This window comes from Dermochelys coriacea, chromosome 3 (assembly GCF_009764565.3).
Source record: "Dermochelys coriacea isolate rDerCor1 chromosome 3, rDerCor1.pri.v4, whole genome shotgun sequence".
Lineage (NCBI taxonomy): Eukaryota > Metazoa > Chordata > Testudines > Dermochelyidae > Dermochelys > Dermochelys coriacea.
In genome coordinates, this window is record NC_050070.1 from 161090273 (window position 1) to 161112834 (window position 22562).

Here is a 22562-nt window from a genome sequence, read left to right on the forward strand (position 1 = left end):
GGACTTTCCCTGGATGCTATATGTTCTTTCTGCACTTTTGAACTCCACCCTGTTTGTGGGTCACTTTTCCAGATAAGTAGGGGTACATTCTATCCATTCATTTAAAGCTTAGGTGATCACTTTACTATTTTAACCTGAGCTCACAGCAGATAATAGACCACTTATCCACATGATTTGACCTACACTATATGACAAAATACAAAACTATGAAACTGGCCTATTTATTTCTTCATTGGTATCAGTCTGTCAATGATTTCTTTCTAATGAGGAGGAAATATACCCCAAACATGAAAGATAATTTTTTCTTATCTATTATTTAAAAACCTTAGACACAGGCTCAAAAGCACCTTCCTTCAAAGCTCTGATACTTCTACTTTAAACAGACTTGTCATTTAGCTTTAGCTTTCTTTCTGTCTTACCTGGAATAAATGTTACAATAAGGCAGATATTTTGTTCACTTTCTCTTTATGAAACATGATTCAACATGCTTCAAAACAAAAATGAATTGCTTGCAGTTAACTCAGGCACACGGATACCATTTACAGGAGCCTAGAAAGAAATTCTGGGATAGTATCAATGCCCCACAATACGTAAATTACTAGTCCTGTGATGGGGCAAGAGCTTCCTCATCAGTTGATTAATAGGCAGCAAGTTTAAAACAAACAAAAGGAAGTATTTTTTCACACAATGCACAGTCGACCTGTGGAACTCCTTGCCAGAGGATGTTGTGAAGGCCAAGACTATAACAGGTTCAAAAAGTACTAGATAAGTTCATGGAGAATAGGTCCATCAATGGTTATTAGCCAGGGATGGACAGGGATGGTGTCCCTAGTCTCTGTTTGCCAGAAGCTGGGAATGGATCACTTGATGATTACCTGTTCTGTTCATTCCTTTTGGGGCACCTTGGCCATTGTCGGAAGATAGGATACTGGACTAGATGGACGTTTGGTCTGATCCAGTATGGCTGTTCTTATGTTGTTCCAACCCTGAGTAAATGGGCTTCACATGGGGGAGGGGTGCACAGGTGTGCGAGAGCTGAAATCCTCCTCTGATCCTGAAGTTCCCCTCCAGGTCCCTTCCAGGTTGTAGTAGCAGCTATGGACCAGTAGGCTTCTGTTACATGGTGTTTCTGGGAAATGGATGTACCTAGTTTACAGCCCCACAGCACCTGATTCTATTGTTCTCCAGAGGAAGCTGCTAAATAGCATTAGAGTTTGGTTCACAGAGGTTCTGGAATTCCCCCTACCTGGCCTCTCTGTACATTGTCACCCATGGCATATTTACTGTGTCTTGGTGTTTGTGAACCTGCAATAGAGGGGGTGTGGTTTCCTCCTTCATGAACTGATGATCAGAGTAAAGTTGTGCTATGATAAATATTCTCTCTAAGATGGTTTGGACTAGGGAGCCCAGATTTTCCAACTCAAGACATATGTTGCTGGAGTGGCATGAGGTCACTCCAGTGTTGTTTGGCATCAAGAAGATGTGCACAAGCATGTGACAGAAAAGGATTCCTACTTCTTCTCTACACCCATCTCTTTCCCACTCCTTCCCTGCCACCTCTGGGATTTGCTGGGGAGGGAGAAAGCTCCTTGGAAGGTCCAGAGGGACAACCAGGGATCAACATGAGATAGACTTGAATGGAGACACTCTTGGATTGCATATGTACTCACTCAACCTGCTGTCAGTCCCACCAGCTCAGCTGGCCAGAGATTCCTTCAAAGGGAAGAGTCTTCGGAGAGTTTGCAAAAATGTGGACAAACATACTGAGTGAAATCCTGTCCCCATTTAAGTCAATGGGGAGCAGAATTTCAAATTATTTGTCTCAAGGATAGGTCCTGAAAGCTTGGACATTTCTAGGTTTCAGGGACATTTGAGTGCCCTAGATTTGATTGTATCCTTGTTTTTATTCAAGAAAATATAACTTTAAATAGAAATGTTTTACACATGATAAAACCTGATGGGGTTTTTGAAGCTTCTCAAGATGTCACCTGACAGTAGAGGCCAGAATTCCATTTAAGGGCTGGATCTTCTCAAGCTGGAGGCTGTCTCACTGGCTGATAACAGGAAGAGTGACAAGGATGAGTGTGGTACAGGAGAGTACTGGAATTTTGAATGGACATTAATCAAAACCCAAAGGGCTCTTGGAGTGGTGAGAACACTGGAAGGAGGTGTTTGTTATTTTTGCCTAGATCTGCAACTATTGTGCTTTGTCTATGAGTAAAGTGTATCTTTACTCATAGACAAAGTTTAGAAGTTCCTTTCTACAGTCTGTGTGTTCCCTTTTTTTAATTGTTACAAAGTCCTTAAATGGATAAACAGTAACCCAGAATACCCACAAGGGCGGAACTCTGGAGAGGGTGTGCTTTAGCTATTGGGGAGAATTGAAAGGGTCTGAACTAGTGTTGGGACCTATGACAGCTAGGGTGACCAGATGCTCCAATTTTATAGGGACAGTCCTGATTTTGGGGGCTTTTTCTTATATAGGCTCCTATTACCTCCCACCCCCTGTCCTGATTATTTACACTTGCTGTCTGGCCACTCTAATGACAGCTGCAATGTTGAGTCCCATATCCCCAGAAAAAAGGGATACTAGACAGGGGTCTACTCCCTGCTGGAGTCACTAGACTAAGAAACAGTGTCTGGATGCTATTCAGTAGGCTTAAAAGCACATAGTAACCAATATAGCAGCCTGATGTCTGACCACAAGGAGGAGCTCAGCCAGAGCTGAAACACTTTACTAGGGAATAGGGGTTGAGACCTTCAGGGGGGGCAAATTATCCCACATCTGTCGATTGTGGTGTCTCTAGCACTTTCCTCTAAAACATCTGGCGCTGGCCACTGTTGGCGATAAGATTTGAAGTAAATTGATGATATGATCAGAGAACTGATCCAGTATAGCAATTCCTTTATTCATCTTTGCCTCCGGTCACAATCTGCAAAATGGGGACAAATAGTGCCCCCCACCTCACAAGGATGTTGTGAGGGAAAATACATTACAGACTGAACTGCAAAGATGCTATGGTAATGAGACTGTATAAATACCCAAGAGAAATAGATTCTCCTTGTTCCTCATCTCCCATGTCTCCTTTTTCTCTTTTTCTTTCTGCAGTGAGGATAGGCAGTAAAGACAGACCTCCCACATCCGACAGGAGGCTAGAGAGGGTGCACCTCATCTCTGCTTTATCACTTAGCGCTCTCCCTTACACTCATCCCTTTCTTTTTTTATCAGCTCATTCTTATGTCTTTTTCACTTCTTTTCTTCCATTCTAATCCTGTTCGGTACAAAGCAAATGCAGCACACAGTCCAAGAAAGAGTTGACAAGAGCGATTGCAATTTCAGCTCATTTTAATTTGACAGGGCTTCTTTAAATAATTTGTTTCTGAACATCAAACAATGCAAATGCCAGCTTCCATAAAGTTTATGAATTTACTCTAGTCATTGGGCGCTGCATCCTGTACAGCCTGCCTCCAGTAGTCAGTGGCAGCTTTAGGCACTTTAAAGCTAAGAGACTGGGGGTGGTCTGCAGGGTGAGTTATTGCTCAGCAAGCAAAAGTGTGAAGCTAGAGTGCACTAGCTTGCTGTGCAGTAACTCGCCGTGTGAACACTGCTACAACTCGGTAAAGCCTCAGAGTACAGGTTTAGTGTATTGGTGCTTGAAAGCATAGTATGCTAAGCTGTATTCTGGGACTTCCACTGTGCTGTAGCTGTGTCCACGCAGTGCGTAACTGTGGGGCAAGCTGGTGCAATGTTGATTCACACCCTCACTTGCTGTGCAGCAACTCACCATATAGCTAAGCCTTGTGACAAGTGAAGGGCATAGTTACAATCTGAAATAGAATAAAGAGGACATAAATAGGCCAGTGTCAAACTATAACTATGAGTCAAAATCAGACTTTGTGTAAGCAAGCTCAGTTCCATTGACTTCAATGGAGTTACAACAGCTTATATCAGTTCCAGATTTGGCCCATTTGTACGAGAAGTGGTTCTGGAGCAAGTTCTCCCATCCTTCCTGAATTTTGATGAAGCTTAATTCCAAGTGTTGCAACTGGCCCAAAGCAAAAGCCTCTATCTGAAAACCTCTCACTGCCTTTGGATCTGGGTCTGGCCATCAGACCCTGGATCAACCCTGAATTTACACTGTGGAGTATACCAGTATTGCTGCTTCCACTCAGAAAGACTTGGCCAGCTATGTGGATTGCAGAGGGAGCACTATAATGGAAATTAAGTTCATATAGAGGCATAAACCTGCAGAGTCCAAACCACTTTCAAAATCTCATTTGCTTTTCCTATTCCCTCCCACATCCCCTGCAGGGAGATAATGCTCCCTCCAGATCTTGGAAACGTCTTTCCCCAAGTTGTGCAAACTGGTGACAATCCTGCTGTTTATATAAACTGCAAATTGTTCCATTTCTTCTCTGACTAACAAGAGACTCTCTACAGAAACGGTCTAAAAATAAATTATGCATAAGGCATGATTTCCATGAGCTAGCTGAAAATTTTGTACTAATGTATTTTTAACCTACTTGAAATCTTATTTTCAATATGAGAGACTGAGAGGCCCACATCAGATTATCCCATAGTCCAGTGGTTAGAGCACTCACCTGACAGGTGGCTGAGCCCTGTTTAAATTCCTTCTGCTCCTCAAGGCAGAGAAGAGACTTGAACAGGAGGTCTCCCACATCCTGGGCAAGTACCCTAACTATTAAGCTAAAGGGGGGGTCTCTTCCCTGGCTCATTTTGTTTGGAGATAGGCAACCTCTGAGCAAGCCTACCAGATCGGGCCTGCATGCCCGTTAGGCAGAAAAACACATTTTTCCCTGTTCATTGATCACTAGCAGAACTCAGCACCTCCCTGTAGCTGGCCTTAGGTACCTACCTCCATAAGAGAGGCAGGGCTTTGCATACACCACTCTCCTCAGCATCTCCCATTGGCTAGCTTAGGTGGCTCCCTACCTAGTCTGCTGACTTTTGTGGATCGCATTCTAAAGTGCCTCTCTCTCCCCAGGCATTGCACAGGGAGCCTAGCACTTAACTTGGGCTTTGTGGGTCATAGTGTTGTTCCAGTGATTTTCTAGGTGTCCAAGTCCCTTTGTCAGCCTTCCTACCTCTGTTTCGTCTCCCACCTTTTATCTGTCTTGTTTATTTAGATAGTTCCTGCCCTGAAAAGCATACAATTTCTTACTATGTGTTTGTATAGCACCTAGCTCAAAGGGGCCTTGCTCTTTGTTAGGATCTTGAGGCACTCCTGTAATACAAATAATAAGAATTAGGCTATCATATTAAACATGGAGGAGTCCACACTTCTGCCAACCATCCATTTCAGTACCTCAGCGTGCCAAGGACTACCATATTTACATAAATAATGGGAGCAAAAATGAAAGGGAAATGTAAATAATAACAATGGCAACACAGAAGTTAGAAAGAAAACGTTCTTACGTATGCTATTCATCCACACCCTGACCAAAGCAGAACTGTTCCCGACGGTATATTTACCCAAAATTTTTGTAGACTGCTAGATAGGTATAAGTTTCTGGTTATTCCTTGAATCAAATAAGAGATAGTAACAAAGTGCTCAAGTGAGCACCTCAGTAAATAAGACCACACACACAAAACACTTGTTAATCAATTGCATTAAGATTTTTTCAAGTAATCAAATAGCTTAAGAAAGTCTTTGTGGTCCCAGTCACAGAGTAGATATTTAAGACCAATCCAAACCTGTAAATGAATCAGGATTCCTGAAAAGGTTTAAAAAGGTATAAACCCACTTCAGGGGAAATGGTTTAGCTGGTCAGTCCTTATTAGGTCCTGACCCTTGTTAAAAGTAGAGATGAAATCAGATCCAAACACAACCTGAACTTTGGGAAAGTTTGAATCTGCAGCTGTATTTTAGGTCTGACACCTCCCTCAAACTATGGCCTGAACTAAAACCCTAGATGGAAAGATCCCTGAACAGATCTGAGCTTCAAGTTTGTAAAAAAAATTAAACCAGGCACATTCATCGTGGTTTTGGGTTTTAATGTCAACATTTATTTCAGCTCAGCACAATAAATAGAGATGAGTCCAGGCTGTCAAGTTCAGAGAGGGATTCAAACTTCCCTGAAGTTTTGAGGTGTGCACAGCTGGTGTGTCAGTATGCTCCATCATTAGAGAAAGGGGTTGGGCATGGTCTTTCGATCTGATCCCAAATTTCCCTACATCTGCAGCTATTCAGATCACGTTTTGTGATTCAAGGCCATCTCTAGCTAGAACCATTTTACAATTGTGCTTCAAAGTTAGAAGCAAATGGTTTAAATACTCAAGAAAATAATATATGAGATGATAAATATTTTAAAACTTTAAAATTATAACACTGATTCAAATCACTTTATGTGCAGCAGTGTCTGCTAGGGCGGAAGCTTCTATCTGTATTGTCTTATAAGGACACTTAAGCTATTAAAATGTGAACTGAATGATTACCCAAATAGCTCCAGCACAGTTTGTACAAGCATTGGCTATTCTTCATAACTAATTTACTTTGCCTCTTGATGTGAGTTTTAGCTACCAATCACACAGCAGGAGGAGCCTCCTGCAGGATTTCTTGCTGCCCAGCTGGTGAGTCAGACTCAGCGATGTCATGATATTCATGAGGTATGAAAGAGAAAAGCATTAGGTATGCCAGGAAATATAGCAGGCACCAAGAAGCCACAAACAAGGATGCAGTCTTTGGACTCTAACAAGAGCAGACAAAGTGCATATACTCCAGCTTTGTTACAATCTCCGTCAATGGAAGGGATTCATGTAATGCCATTTTCTGTTCTCATTATGTTCTTTGTCCTAGGAACAATTTATCAAAACTCAAAATGCATCCTACATTGTTCTGTGAAATATCACAGCAAGTTCTGCTACTGCCACAGACTTAATTTACCTGATTTTCACTGGCCAACAATTCAGTCTCCCTCTCTGATGACAAAGGCACCTAAGCTGCAAGAAGGAAATTTTTACTATTCATTAGAGCAAGAGACAGCACCGGGTGTGTTACAAACCTGGCAGTGAAGACAATGCAAGATTCTCTCTCTAAAGCAGACCTATCTTTACAGTATGGCTATGCTGTAATGTTTACTTTCCTTATTAATCCCTGTCAAAATTAGAAACTGGTTCATTTTTAATCAGTGCTGAAAATGATTTATTGTGCTACTATAGGTAGGGGTATAGTTTTTATTCCCAGCTTTGCTACTGAGGCCTGTTCTGTACTTAAAAATTAGGTCTATCTAGCTATGTTGCTCAGGGTTGTGAAAAATTTCACGCCCTGAGTACTGTGGTTAGGTCGACCAAACCCACAGTGAGACACACCTAGGTTGATGTGAGAATTCTTCTATAGAGGTAGGTACTGCCTCTCGGAGAGGTGGATTAACTACATCAATGGAAAAACCATCAGCGTAGGAAGCATCTACACTATAGTGGTGTAGCTGCAGCTGTGCCAATGTACCATAGACACAGCCTGATTTGTTGGGCTTGTTTACACTAGATTTTAGGCTGTGTCTACACTGGGATTTTTCAGATCCATAATTCCCAATTGGTGCAGTTCCACAAGTTGTAGCTACTTTGGTGGATTTAGTATAGACAGAGTTGAAACCCTATAGGGTAGTAAAATCATATCTGACCACCCAAGCCCTGTCTACAGTACATCTTCCACCATTGAGGCAGCTCCATTGATGATAGCAATGGTGAGAACTCTATCACAGACAAAGCGTCAGCAAGCACTGGCATATTAATCATTTTATTGCCTAGACTGGTACTGAGCAGGATGAGTTCACAAGATGGTTAAAACCAGCAGCTTGTTTACACTAGGGTTGCCACCACATCTGCTATTGGTGGAGCTGAACTATGGTAGCAATTTTGGGAAATTTTAGGAGCAAAAAAAGCTAGTGTAGCTTTCTCTTCTGGCTGTCATTTAACCCCATGAACTATTCTTCAGACAAGGCAAGGCAGTGAGTTAGTGCACTAATCTTTCACCTCTGGGAGCCAAGACCTCTGGATTCTAATCTCTGCTCTGCCAGAGAGTTGCTAGGTGACTTCCTTGTACCAGTTATTTAACATTTTGGTGCCTCAGTTTTGACACCTGTAAAATGGGGCTAATGATCATTACTTACCTCACAAGGCTGTTGTGAGAAATGAATGTTTGCAAAGTGTCTTGAGATCTTCAAATGGAGTGCACTGGAAGAAGTGCAATGTATTATCATTATGGGCCTCTCACCCCTAGAAGTGTTCCATCCAGGTTATGGCTTAGGGACATTGGTAGGGCAGCGTGGTGAACCTAGCACTACTGCTTTCCATACTCTATTTTTTCTGTGGAAAAGCGATAATAAATTACAAAAGAGGACTTTAGTCTCCAGGATTGTCTTATACAAATACACCAAAAATAAAAAGAAAGATACAATGTTTATCTTTCAATTGTAAACCCCCTCCCCAAAACCCTAATTTTTTTTTCCAATTATCTGGAACATCTCTGAGGGCAAATATCCCTCTCAAAGTCACTTTGTGGTTACAGTTGCTTTGGCCCTGGAAATTTGCAGTGTTCCCTGTTGCTCTTTCTGAATTTACCAACAATAAATAAAAGGATAAAGATCTGAATCAGCATGTCTCTAATCCTACAGCTCCAGAGATATTATGTTTGACTTAGCATAAATGCTTTCTTTGCAGCTGTAGGAAAGGCGAAAGATCTGTCTTTAATCAATCTTAGTTCTCTTCCACAGAGACTCCAGTTCCAGTTCTGCTTCTCATATCCCTATCTTGCTTGAAGTTAACTAGGTTTAAAAACAAACCCGCAGTCATTTTTCGAGTAGAGACATTTTTATTGCTCATGAAAGGATGGGTGTGAACAAAGTGGGGTCTGGAACTTATCTGCTGAGAGAGGATATTATGGGAGATTTCCCTTCCAGACAATGTTCTGCTTTAACCTGGAAGGACTTCCCTGTTGGGGAATGAGAGGTTAACTCAGTCATTGTTCCCATGCAGTCCATAGTCACATCTGAATTGCTACCTGCTATTAAGTTGCCCTTTTTAAAATTTGTCCTCTAGGGCAGTGTCGTAGCATTACAACGTTCATGCTCCATCACGTTGCCAACTGTGTTAATGATAGGAAAATCATAACTGCCCTTAAAACCAGAAAAAAAAGTTTCCAACAGGCAGCTGTCAATTAAATAAGTTTCTCTAGAGAATGTTGTGCAGTGCACCAATTATGTAATAATATAGTCACCATAATAAACAGTAAAATATTTAAAAATATCATGATATTTAACCATATAAATAAGAGAAAAATTCCTATTAGATCATCTGCATGAGGAGATTCCAGTGGACCAGGTACCAGAAGGGAATCAGAAGGATTGAGCCATATTTCCAGCTCTTCCACAGATATGATGTATGAATTTGGGCAATTCATTTTCCCACTGAACCTCTGGTCCCCCAGCTGTAAAATGGGAACATTAGTACTACTCACCTATGGAAAAAGCCTTGTGACTATAGATGGTATGTGCTAAGTTTTATAAACTGTTTTTTAAAAATCTCATAGCAGTTACTTTGCATAGCAAGATGCAGTGTCTCCTGCCAGTTCAATTCCTCCTTCCTCTACCTTCCCAAGGATGATGCAGAATTAAGCTCTTAACATGCCCTGGTAACATAGAACAAAAACAGCTTGCTCCAAGTCTGACACATGCTTCACAGCACTGCTCTGCATCCAGATTGCTGAGGGGAAATACCCAGCTCTTCTACCTCTTGCTAGCACTGTGGTTGTGTCTATACTAGCCATTTTCCCCTACAACTTCCCAGTGTTGCTAACACCAGTTCAGCACCACCCATGGTACCAACAGCAAGTGGGCCACTGGTATTTTAACTACCATGCCTTTCTCTGCTCATAGCTGGTCTAAATGACATGATGGTTGAAAGAGAGACATGGTATGTAAGGTAATATCTTTTATTGGACCCACTTCTGTTGATGAGAGAGACAAGCTTTTGAGTTACACAGAGCTCTTCTTCAGAGTTGGGAAGGTACTCTCTTTAATATCCTGTGACCAAAACGACTACAACAACAGTGCAAACAGTGATGGTTAAAACACCATTGGCACATTGCCTAGAGCAGAGCTCTCACCAACAGAGCTGCAAAACAGGTAACAAATTTTAGAAGGGGGAAAAGCTAGTGTAGACCCAGCCTGTGTGGCTATCACAATCACTAGCACATACTTTAAGTAAATCAGCTTATGTAATAAATCTATGGGCATGTACATACACAAAAAGTGTATGATTTCCTGCTAAACCACATGTGACTGGAAGACCATACTACAGAGCTCCAAAAAACAGGCCTCTGAGATAAAGGAGAATTTCAGTATCCCACTGGGAACCCAGTTTTAAAACTGGCCTCAGGAAATAATATCGTTAAAGCATTTACATTGTAATCCAAGGGATCACTCAAGTCTGAACAAAGCTCATAGCCTCTTTTTCATCAAAGCTTTATTGTCTAGCAGAAAATTTGAGCAGGTCTAGGTCTATCCAGCAGAGGGCAGCAATACACATACATAAAAGCCAAAACATTACATACATGCCACCTGCTTTACATACTGCCTGAGTGAGATATTGTTTTCATGGTGTGTAAACATTTTCCAAAATTAATTCACATCAGATAGTGATGTTTGTGAATGTTCTGGTTGTGCTGTAGTGGGATCCCTCCTTTGTCAACCCCACCATGCTTGAAAACTCAGTCAAATTATATAACATCTTCTAGTATAATCAAACACATACACACAACTTATTGTCAAACCCTGCAAATGAGCTCCACTACATTAAAAAAAAAACCAAGGATTTCCAAGATAATTCTGACAAACCATCCAGTCTCTTCATCCATTGGGGCTCACTATATGTGACTTGTATGATGCTGTGTGCATGATCACTTGTGAGAGACACCCCTGTAGACCCTGGGACAGTGAAATGAAGCACATTTTTACAAATCTATTATAAATCCCTTTAAAATAGAGGTTTATAGCCAAAAATCAAGAATCAGTTCTAGTGGCATTAACAGTAAGACTGCTGGCTTTATGTTTGTAAAGTGCTTTGAAAATGTTAGCCAACCCCAACACCCTAGGAAACAGGTATGTTACTATTTCCCCATTTTATAGAAAGGGAAACAGGCACACAGAGGTTAGTTACCCACAGCCACACAGAGAGCAATGTTATAGTAATCAGAAGGTCTTTAGAGTTCAATACAAACTACATATTCCCATGTCCTGAAAACACTCAGTGTTTTAATTGCTTCCCCAAAGCTCTGCCACTAACCATGAATGCTCCAGAACTGCTATGTACACAAAAGTGATTATTAGTAAATATTGGACTTGAAGACTGCACATCTCTGTAATTATTCCTTCTTCCTCTTCCTGTATCACATCTCCCAATTAAAACAAATGTGTCCCCAAAGAACCTGGGAAGAGAAGCTTCATTAACAAACAATTTAAGTGAGTTAGAAGTCTGATCCCTGGTGTATGCAGTATCAGTAATTAGCCAGAAAGCACCATCTTTGCAATGAGGCTCAGGCTCAATAAAAATTAAACTTTCCTATGGGCAAGGACTCCCCTGGGGACTCACATATATTAATATATTTGCCACCCACCTGTTGCTTTCTGTCAGAGAAACTGGGACACAGCTGGAAACTAGATGACTGCTGAGTCAGCAAAATAGTTCCTGGAAAAGTACTAATTCTTTTTTATGTTGTTTAGCTAGTATGGATTAATATTTTCTCTCCTTGTCAGATGCCCAGTGCAAGTGATTACACGTGATTCTTGATAGCAGTGTGCTCAAAATTGTTCCCATGATCAGTTTAAACTGGTATAAATCAAGTTATTTAACAAAAGTGTTTTATAAAGTAGGGTCCCTCCCTAGTGCAAATACAGTCGTTTAGAACATAATCAGGCCCCGAGATCAGGCTGAGCCAGTACTTAGCACTGCCAATATCACAACATTTTGAAACTGAGTTTCCAGCTGTCCTGAACATAGCCACAGGCAGTCAATAGTGTTAGCTATTTCATTGCTGATCACAGTAGCAGAAACATCCAGGATGGATACAATGCAGCAACACATACTTTCCAGTCTGGACATTCTAATGACATCTTCTAAGAGCTGGAATGTTTTGTTAATTGTCATGATGTTGCATTAAATACTATAATACAGTGCATAGGTACACTTATTAAAACCTTTTTTGCAAGGTCAGGTCTTTTTACTTGGTCTGTTCAGAGACAGAATGGCTTAAAAAAAACTTGATGTAAGCAGCTTACATAATATACTGGCTAAGTGCATGTGATCATGTCTACATCTAGTGTTTGGCTTGCTAAAAGTTAAGAGCCTTGTATTCACTCCCAGCTAATGGTGTTGCTTCTTTAGCACATGCTGGGGCATTGTGATTTTGGTCCTGATGGCCACTGGTGCTATTCTCCCATTGTTGAGCACAGCTTACATTGAAAACCCCACCCTAAGGAAACCAGACGTGTTCAATGTTGGTCTAACTTTGCATCCAATGAAATCAATGGGACTTTAATGGAAGCAGAGTCAGGCCAACACTGAGTGCTTTTAAAAATTCCATTCTTAAATTACAGTAGAATTTGTAACCCATTACTGGATGAGTCCTACAAAGAGCAGAGCATCCTTTACTCCCATATAAACTGAGGTTACTTGGCACCATCATAGGGTCAGCTTCTATAATCTCAACATTCTCATTCAGCCTGTAAGAAACTCAAAAGGTTGAACTCATGCAAATAAAATGCTCCATTTATTAAATAATTAGTAAATGACTGTCCAGCAAAGAATAATTATAAACCTCAGATCTTGATGGCAGCACAGGCATGTGGCCATAACTGTCACAAGTTACACCTCCAGAAACCAATCACCACCTTCAAAAAGCAGGTTATTAAATCTGAACCTGAGAATGTTCTGAAATGTTCAGTTCTTGTCAGGAAATCCTAACTGATGGCAGCCCCTTCTCATTACCTCCACTTTGTTTTTCAAAGGTAACACTGATTCCAATTTCCGCACTGGAATCTCAGATTTCATGAGTGATGGTGGAGGATCAGTGGGACGGGCAAATGAACATACCCAGAACAGCCATCTGATGGTCTCAATTCTCATCAATGTCATAGATCCTGTGTTGGTTTATACTCACCTTTCGCAAAAGAAAGCAGATGCGCTCAATGTTTCTTAGTCTCTCTCGCTGCCAAAGAAAGGTGGAAAAAAAGTGGTGGGAGGTTATATTGTGTAATTAATTGAAGAAAATATATCACAAACATAATGGGCCAAAATCATCCATGGCTTACATCCAGATATCAATGGAGTTACACCAGGGATGAATTTGGCCTAGTAATATTTATCTCTCACATATAACTTTAAAATTGATTCACTCGGTTATCTAAGCACCCTTGTGAGGAAGGTAATTATTATTCCCCATAACATGTGAGAAAACAAACCAGAGACGAAACTGAGCCCTCAAGTTAGCAGGGCAACAACTCTGAAGTCAGTATTTGTGTCTTCTTACACTAAGGCTGAATTGGTGCAGAGAGACTGAGGCACAAACTTTCAGATTCCCACTAACTTCAGTTGTGGTTCCACACAGAGAACATTTGTTTATATAGGTACCTCTATAATTGCCAAGAGGCTCTATCAATGTGCAACTTTTATAGTTGATCAGGCTACTACAGTGTATTTGTAATATGCTAAAAATAGCCTTTTAAAATAGAAGATATTTACATGAACTGAAAGATACTGTACTTGAGGATTCCAGTGTTAAGGACAATGCATGCTCAGCTGATGCAAGGAAAGTCAAAACAAAAACTTTAACAGGCTTTCTGTTAAATGGATCATAGGTGAGAAATTCACTAGTAAAACAATGTTCTGGTCTGCTTAGACACATCACTCGAGCAACCAGACAAGATTTTGCTCTTGGTTACATGAAGGTACATCCAGAGTAACGCCATGACGCTCAATGGAATTATTCTGCATTTTCTGCGGTTAGCACAGAACAGACTCTGTTGCACTGTGCCCAAGAGGCGTGAGCAATTCAAAAGTAAGTGAAGTTTTATACCTCTTCTTACAATAAATTAGAGAAGTATGTACTGTACATGTACCATGTACTGTACATTCTCCTGAGGGTTATTAAGGTTTATCTCTAGACATTGCAAAAGCTACTATTTACAGTCACCTTTCTGAAACAAATAATGAGATGAACCAATGTGTAAAGCCAATTCTTTCTAAGCCGTCTGTGTTTTTCAAACTGTTTTAAGATGATTCCATTTTGTGAGGATTATATTTCTCCTATAAAAAAGGTTTCAGTCTGAGGAGACAGTGGAAGGTACAACAGTAATATTTTGCCATTACATGGCACCTTTTATGTCAAGAAGCTCCTCAGACTATGGTGCTATCCTGCAATGGTCCACGTGGGATGTAAGGTTGCCAAAACACCACTGGCTTCAATGGGAGGTCCATGTGGATGTAAGGATCTGCCAGCATAGCTCCAATTGCAGGTCTGGGGATAAACATGCCTGGTCTTCTGGAAAAGGAAGTTCTTTAGACTCTACAGTGGGAATCAGGTGACCTGAGTTTGAGTCTCAGCTCTGCCATAGTCTTCCTGACTGATATCTCAGTGACTCAGCTCCCTCTCTGTAAAATGGGGATAATAATATTCCCTTACCTAGCAGGAGTGCTGTGAGAATAAACTGATTAGTACAAGACATTAAAATAGTATGATCTGGAGTCCACACAATTAAACAGATGGAAATGTGGGTGCCAACTGATACACAATAGGGGAAGAAGGAAAAACATTTGGTGAATGACACCAGAGCAAATGCCTCCTCTCATAAAAATCTCTCCTAGTGTGCTAGAATAACACCCATTAACATCCACACTGAACAGGAGAAAGTATCATGAGAATACTATTCGACCTATTACAGAAAGTTTGCTAGGTGAGAGTCAAAATGGTGCTACTGATATAGACTAACTTGCAGGATTTTATTGGACATTTTCTGTGCAATGTTTGTTCAGAGTAAATGAAAACTACTGAACATTCTGGGATTAATGAATTAATTAACTAATTAAATCACTAACGTGAATTGAACAGGGACACACAGACATTGACTTTCTTATCCTGGAAACCAATTACATTAGCATTCTAAAACAAAAGCAGTTTCTCTCTCTAGGGCACTATACAAGTTTAGGAACAAAACAAATTACTGGGACGTGATGCAGAGATAGGCACAGAAAGTGTGCCTGTATCACAAGATGAGGACAAAAATGCATGAGGAGAATTAAGAAACATTGATAAATAGGCCTAAATATTACTTTCATAGAAAATGCTGTAATATATTTCAGTGGAGATTGTTCCCTACAGTTTCCATTTTCAGTTACTATTTTAGGGGTGGATTTATTTTAGTAGATTAAGAGATACAATTAATCACATAAAAATACATATTAACTTTAGACTGGCTTGACGATTCTGTAGAACAAAGCTTCTTGGGAGACTCAGGTTCAGGACTATCCTTACAATGCCATATTCAAGGGTGGTATAAAAGATGGTATAAGTTACATTTTGGGAATAAACTAGTCATGAAACGGATTTAAGTGGCCAAGTATTGTAATTTGAATCTGTTTGGCATTTGGTGGCAGTGCAAGATATATATAACACACCAATTTGATATTACGTGGGAACCAAAATCAGCCCATAGTAGAAATAAATGCAACTCCTAATGAGGTCAATGGGCCAAGTTCTGCCTTCTCTTCTGCTGATATTAATGTGGGGTAACTTCACTGAAGCCAATAGAATCACTCTGATTAACACTGGCTCACCTGAGAGCAGAATTTGCACCTGCTTAAACCAGGACTGAATTTGACACCAGGAATGTTGGGAATAGGACAAGAATATGTTAAAATAAGGGAAGAGGGAAAGCTGTCTCTTACCCATTGACTGGACCTCCTGATGCATGCTCTTATTTTCTAAGTTATACTTGTTTTGCAGTCACACAGCGGATGCCAAATCTTTGCCACTTACCCAATATGTAATCTATACAATTGTTTCTGTCCCCATAGAATCTGGCCCATAGACTTTCAAAGGAGATGCACCCCTTTCTTCCAGTCTACATTTAGTTAAATTTGGCCCAAGCTCCTTGTAAGTGGGGTAGTCACCCCGCTCTGGCTCAGCAAGGGTTAAAAGCCAGCCTTGGAGAGGGCTGGGGCTGAGAGCCAATCAGAAAAGGCTGAGAGGCAGCCAATCAGGGCCAGGCTGGGCCCCATAAAAGGCTACAAGGCCGGAAGGCAGGGGGTTTCTCTCTAGCTTTGGAGAGAGATGGACCTAGCTGTCTGAAGGAGTGAACGGTACCTTGGACAGAGCAGTACTGGGGAAGGGGCAGGCTAAGCTGGGGAGCTCAGGCCTGGTGACCTCCCAGGGAGGTTCTGGGGCTGCAGGGAAAGGCAGCAGGTCCAACCCCCTTGCCAATTATGAGTGGCCATTACAGACTGCAGTCTGCCCTAGAGAAAGAGGGCTAGATGATGACTGGCAGTAGCCACAAAGGCGAGGTGGGCTTAGAGGGTTGGGGGCTCCCCTGGGAGGGGAGACCCAGAGTGTGGGGTACTGTTGTGGGCAGAACCCCAAGGGAAAAGGGCACCGGGTCCAGGAAGGACACAGGGACCTGAGGCAGGAGAGACATCAGCCAGCAGGAGGCGCTCCAGGGCTAGAAAAGAGCTAATTCCCAGACTGACCAGCAGGAGGCACAGTGGCAGTGAGGGCTCAATCTGCCACACTCCTAGATAATTGACAGATTACTGGAGTATAGCAGAGCTCACAGCCTTTGTGTCAAATTACCCTTTACTGTAAGCAGGCGGAACCTCATTTACTTCAGTGGGTTATTCCCCCTTAGTGTAGGGAGAATTTTGACCTCTGCCTCTAGGCAGAAAGGTGATGATTGCATCCCTCATCAAAGCCCTTGAGTAGTCAGTACAGACAATGGGTCACTCTTGAAGCAGATGAGGTGAGTGAGGTAATATCTTTTATTGGACCAACTTCTGTTCCTGAGAGAGTCAACAAACTTTCAAGCTCTCACCAACAGCAATTGGTGCAATAAAAGACATTACCTCAGCCACAGTGTCTGTCTAATATCTGGGACTGACACAGCTACAACAATACTGCAAACATTGAGAAAATGGTCAGTCCACTGCTTGGATGCAGAGGAGAAAAGGGATTTTAAAGGAGGAAAGTGTGCCTCAAAATTAAGAGATGCACAAAACCCCTACAATCACATTTCAATTTCTCCTCTTCCTGAATCTCTAAGTGATCTCAAGCCATCTCCAGCAAGAAAGGGAACTACTTGAGTAAAAATCCACCCTGAGACCATCAGACTGATGGGTTGCTAAATCAAGGGTAATAACAGCTGCTCTTACAGACTACAACTACTTTCATAAGGGACTCCTAAATCTATTTGCATATTTTCCATTGACAGTTCAGCACATCTTCTTCCATTCAACATCTAACGTTTGGCAAATCTCAAGCTATACTCACTGCATGAACTGGATTGCACTGGTCTATTGGGCTCTTGAAGTCTGTCCTTAGCTCATCAAAGGCGATTATCTGCAAAATAATTTTTTCAAACAATGTAATGACAGCAGTAATTTCAGTGAATCCAGGTTTTTTTCTTTATAGTAGTTACTAAGATCTATTCTTACTAACTTGGGTTGAAATTCATCCCAAATATAATGAATTAATTACGTTTTATATCATTTTACAGAACTATATATACATTTCACAAAGCTATTTTCATCCACAAGATCACTGAACAAAGTAATATTGATAGGTCATGCTATAACTGGACATACATATTGACCCACTGCCAGGTTGAATCACTCCTCCAATAAATATGTGCTTCTATAGTATTTTTCAGAGATCAAAACTCTAAAAATGAATTAATTTCTCTACAGATAAATGCAATAAACCATAGTCCTAACACTGAGAGTTTTGGAAAAGGGTGTTGTATTAAAATAAGGAAAAGTCAGAAGGTAACTTGATTTAATTGGAAGTGGAGGATTATTTCACTATTTGAACATTAAGGGGGTTAAGCACAAAATCAGTCAAGTTAGAAATGAAAAAGACCTGGTTTGTGCCAGTTAGATCATACAGCCCCACATCTCACCCCAACCAGAAAAAGTTTGATCCGTAGAGCAAGGATTCTCAAATTTTCATACAGTGTAGACGAGACCAGCTCAACATTTTTTCAGCCTTTTCCTTTAATCCTTACAGATTTTCAAGTAATAGGAAAATTTTAATGAAAAATTTGTTTTTGTTCACAATTTTCCAGTTTTTTTATATAGCTTTTTTTCCATTTTGAATAAAAAAAACTGTTTTAGTTTTCAAAAATAGATTTTTTTATTTTTATTTTACAGTTTTGTTCCTCTCCCACCTTTTTCTCCTCTCCCCTACCTTTTCTTTTCCACTGGAAAAGTGGAATAAAGGAGAAAGGCAGGAACCAAATATAAAAACTCCCCCTGAAAGCCAAAAATTGAAAACTGTCATGGGGGGAGAAGGGGGGGCTGAAAACTGAAACAAAACATTTTGCTTCACTGAAAAAAATCAGAAAATGCCTTGAAAATTTTTGAAAGAAAGAAAAACTTTTTGTTTCCTAATTTTTTCAGGGAAAATATGCTAAAAAACCCCCACAGTTCTAGTGTAGCCCACACTTTGCTGAGAGATTGGCTCACTTCTCACCCAGTCACGAAGGGTCAGAACCAAGCAAGGGACTTGCACTGTCTCCCCGCCACCACCACAGAGCCTCAAAGTCTGGAGGCATAACGCCCATTGCCTGTAGTGGCTCTTCCAAGAAGAATGAAGATCTGAGAGGTGGTCCGAGGATTATGTAGGCTGAACTCCCTGCTTGTTCTGCAAGAGGACTGGGGAGGTGGAGAACAAATTCTCTCCCTTTGACAGAATTTTCTAAGGAAAACTCCTCGCCGATGACAACCCCTCAGGTTTTTCCCTCTGGGGAGGGTGATCTGGCTTTTGCTGTTTACACTCTTCAGTCATTCTGACATCCCTCTCCACCATCTCTTTAGTCACTGCTTAGCCAAGCTGGATTGATTTAGCTCTTTTAATCTTTCCTAATAAATCAATCACCTAAGTCCCTTCATTATTTTTGTTGTTCTCCTATGAACTCCACCTACTTGGTTTGTATCCTTCTGGTGTTTGAGTACTCTGAACACACTGGGTCTGAGCCTGTTCTACTTACAGTAGTGGGAATCTCCAGCAACTCCATTTAAGTGACTATAGATACCTTGGTGTAAAATTGGTTTAAATGAGGCAAAAACTGGGCATACAATTCCCAGTGTGGTCTCCCCAGAGTTGACAACAGGTAGACACAACCAACAGATGGTGAATGCAGAAAGGTAGTGGGTACGTCTATACTGAATAAAACCCCAAACCTGTGGCAGTGAATTTCAGAACCCGGGGCTTGCGGTACAGGGCTAAAAACAGAAATGTGGACATGGCTGCTTGGACTGGAGCCTGGGCTCTGCAACCTAGTGAGGGGAGAGAGTCTCAGAGCCCAAGCTCTAGTCCAAGGAGGAACATCTACACTGCTATTTTTAGCCTGTAGTGTGATTCCCACAAGCCTGAGCTAGTTGACCAGGCTCTGAGACACACTGCTGTTAGTTTTTTGTAGCGTAGACGTATCCAGTGAGATAGCTGTTCTGCAACTGAAATAAACATGTGGTCACAGCATGTAAACTGCCTAGCTTTACGAACAAGTAAGCCTCAAAACAATCCTGTTAAGCAGTTATGATTGTCTCTATTTTGCAGATATGGAAACAGAAGTGCAGAAAGGTTGAGACTTGCCAGATCAGAGCCCATAAACTCTAATGGCAGAAATGAGAATAAAATCAGAGACTCCAAGTCCCCTGCTCTAACAACACTGTTTCTACCAAGTTATAGAGCATTTAAAATTAAAGAATTGTGGCATTTTCAATAGCAAACTTCAGGTTGCAATGTATTCAGCTGATAACTCTTCATATCAGAGCATTATTATTAAATGTTTGTTATAGTCTTACTGATGTGTAGGTGCTGCACAAAGAAATGTAAGACAGTCCTTGCCCAGAGGAGCATACAATTTAAGTTATATATGACAGGTAAGGATGCCAGAATAGATTACATCATTTTTTGTGTTAGTTCATTTGAGACTGTAGTGATTCTCACGTCACCCACATAGTTGTTATTGGGGCATTTAGTGCACTGAATGAGATACGCTATCTGTTGTGACAGGCATGTGGCACTAGATCCTGCCATAATAGATGCAAAACCTCAGACATATCTCCATTGCTATGATGATCAATACCCCCCACAACACACCTTTCAAGATCCATGGGTCCTACACACACCTATTACAACATATGGTGCACCTCATGCAATGCATCAAATGCCCCAATAAACAACTATGTGGCATCACAACAACAAGGCAATCGCTATGCTCTCAAATGCACTCACACAGAAAAATGATAAAAGACTAAAAACACTATATAAGCCGTGGGCACACCCTTTTCACAAAATGATCACTCCATATTTGACCCCTCAGTCCTTGTCTTCAAAGGAAACCTGCCCAACACCTTCAAAACACAAGCCTGGGAATTTAAACTCATAACTTTATTAGACACTAAAAATCATGGACTTAATAAAGAAACTGGATTTATGGATCATTACAACAATCTATAACCCATAGAGCCTCCTTTGTCCTGCGACTGCAAAAGTGTTACTTGCCCATTTCACCTAAAATGGTCTCTTATGATGTTAACTCCTTATGCTAAACAATTTGTTCCACCTTGTGTTTAGCTGTGACACTGAGTACCTTTCCCAGACCTAAAGAAGAGCTCTGTGTAAGCACAAAAGTTTGTCTCTTTCACCAACAGAAGTTGGTCCAGTAAAAGATATCACCTCACCCACCTTGTCTCTCTAAAAGCATAATACACAGAGCCAGTGACATCCACAGAATTATCTGCCCCACCTCATCTCAGGTCATAAGCGATTGTTCTAGTTACTGGTGGACTGGTATCCACATCACATACAAAAACAACAACAAAAACCCCAAACCCCAATATCATCACAGTTGGTAATATTTAATATCCTGGCACTAAGATGAGATTGAATAGGCTATGGAGACTGAACTACCCTCTGACTCCTAGAAGAGATCTTCCAGGTCTGAGTTGAGGAATATTTGTTGGGCACAGCATGGCAGGAAGCTTGTACTGCCACTGCCTATGCTGTACTTGTTTGGTGGATGGAAGAAAAAGGTAAGTATTGGAGCTACCTATGGAGTGGTTATAAAGTTACTGGTCCTCCACAGTTACTAGAGAGGACCAGAATGTGTTGTAGCAAGGAGCTTAATAAAGGTAGGAACTTCCTGGTTAGGAGGTTCTCTAGTTGCTGCTTAAAGCATGTCTCTGTGTTTATGACCTCACACTACACTATGCATCTAATAAAACAACAGAATAAAAGTTCCATTGATTTATAAACATACTGGCCACACTCTGTGATGAATTTCTCCCCATGCAAGGCCATTAACTCCAAGTGTATATCAGCACAGAATTTGCCCCAATTTAGACATTATTATGCTGCATAGTTTACAGATTCTGTGCTGGCATCACCTGTTTCAGAACAGCAACCATTAGGAAGGTATTTATAGAAGTGCCTGAATTCCTCCCCACCCACATGCATGTTTCTCCAGACAATTACAGCTTTGAATACAGAAGCATTCGCATAAGATTGAGGCCGAATTTTCATTCTCCATTTATTTCTTTATACAGAGATCTAATGGAACATTTCACCTGGCAGTGGCAGGAAGGAATCCAGACCTGTGTTTTAGGGAGGCCACTCTAATTTTTGACCACTGAGCCCTTACAGGCATGTTTGGCTTGAGTGCAGGTGCTTGGTTTTTTTGTTATTAAACTGACCAAGAGTAATTTCTGGGTAGGAAATCTGCTGAGAATATTCTTTAAAGTGAATTAATTACTGGTAAAAGGTGCTGCATTGATAATTTTTGGGCTTGAAGATTATAATTTATACACATCTTAGAAACATCTAAAAATAAAATACTGAGATGAAAATGTACTACAGCCCTGACCTGGAGGGACTACATTTATCGTCCATTCATAGCCCATTCACACTGTGTCTTGCCTGCTCAGACTGCCAGCAAAGGTGCCAAATTAGTGCTGAATAATGTGGTGAACATCTGTCCATGCTGAACTAGTCTGAGAACAACAAACACAGAACAGCAGTGGTCTCAGCACGCCAGCAGGCTAACTGATATCCAGTTTTTTGTAGCCACCATTGTAAAGAAGAGTTTTAAGGAGCGATTTGAAGGAGGACAATGAGATAACTTCATGGATGTTTATGGGGAGTGCCTCCCAAGCATGAGGGGCAGGATGAGAGAAAACATAAAGGTACTCATTTGAAAACTTTGCAAGTGGGTGATGGAGACTGGTGTCATTGGCCAATCAGAGGCAGGAGTCGACATCTCAATAGTGAAAGTGTTGA

At 41.0% G+C, this 22562-nt stretch overlaps 1 protein-coding gene across 1 annotated transcript in view; it reads right to left on the bottom strand.

Moving 5' to 3' along the window:
- Nucleotides 1-22562, bottom strand: part of CNIH3 (cornichon family AMPA receptor auxiliary protein 3) — an 86953-nt gene that overhangs the window by 25473 nt on the left and 38918 nt on the right. Inside the window, exons 3-4 of the mRNA XM_038397159.2 lie at nt 17553-17621; nt 13176-13223 (exon numbers count right to left, since the gene is read on the bottom strand). Coding sequence (XP_038253087.1) covers nt 13176-13223; nt 17553-17621 — 117 coding nt within the window. The remainder of the gene's footprint in view (nt 1-13175; nt 13224-17552; nt 17622-22562) is intronic.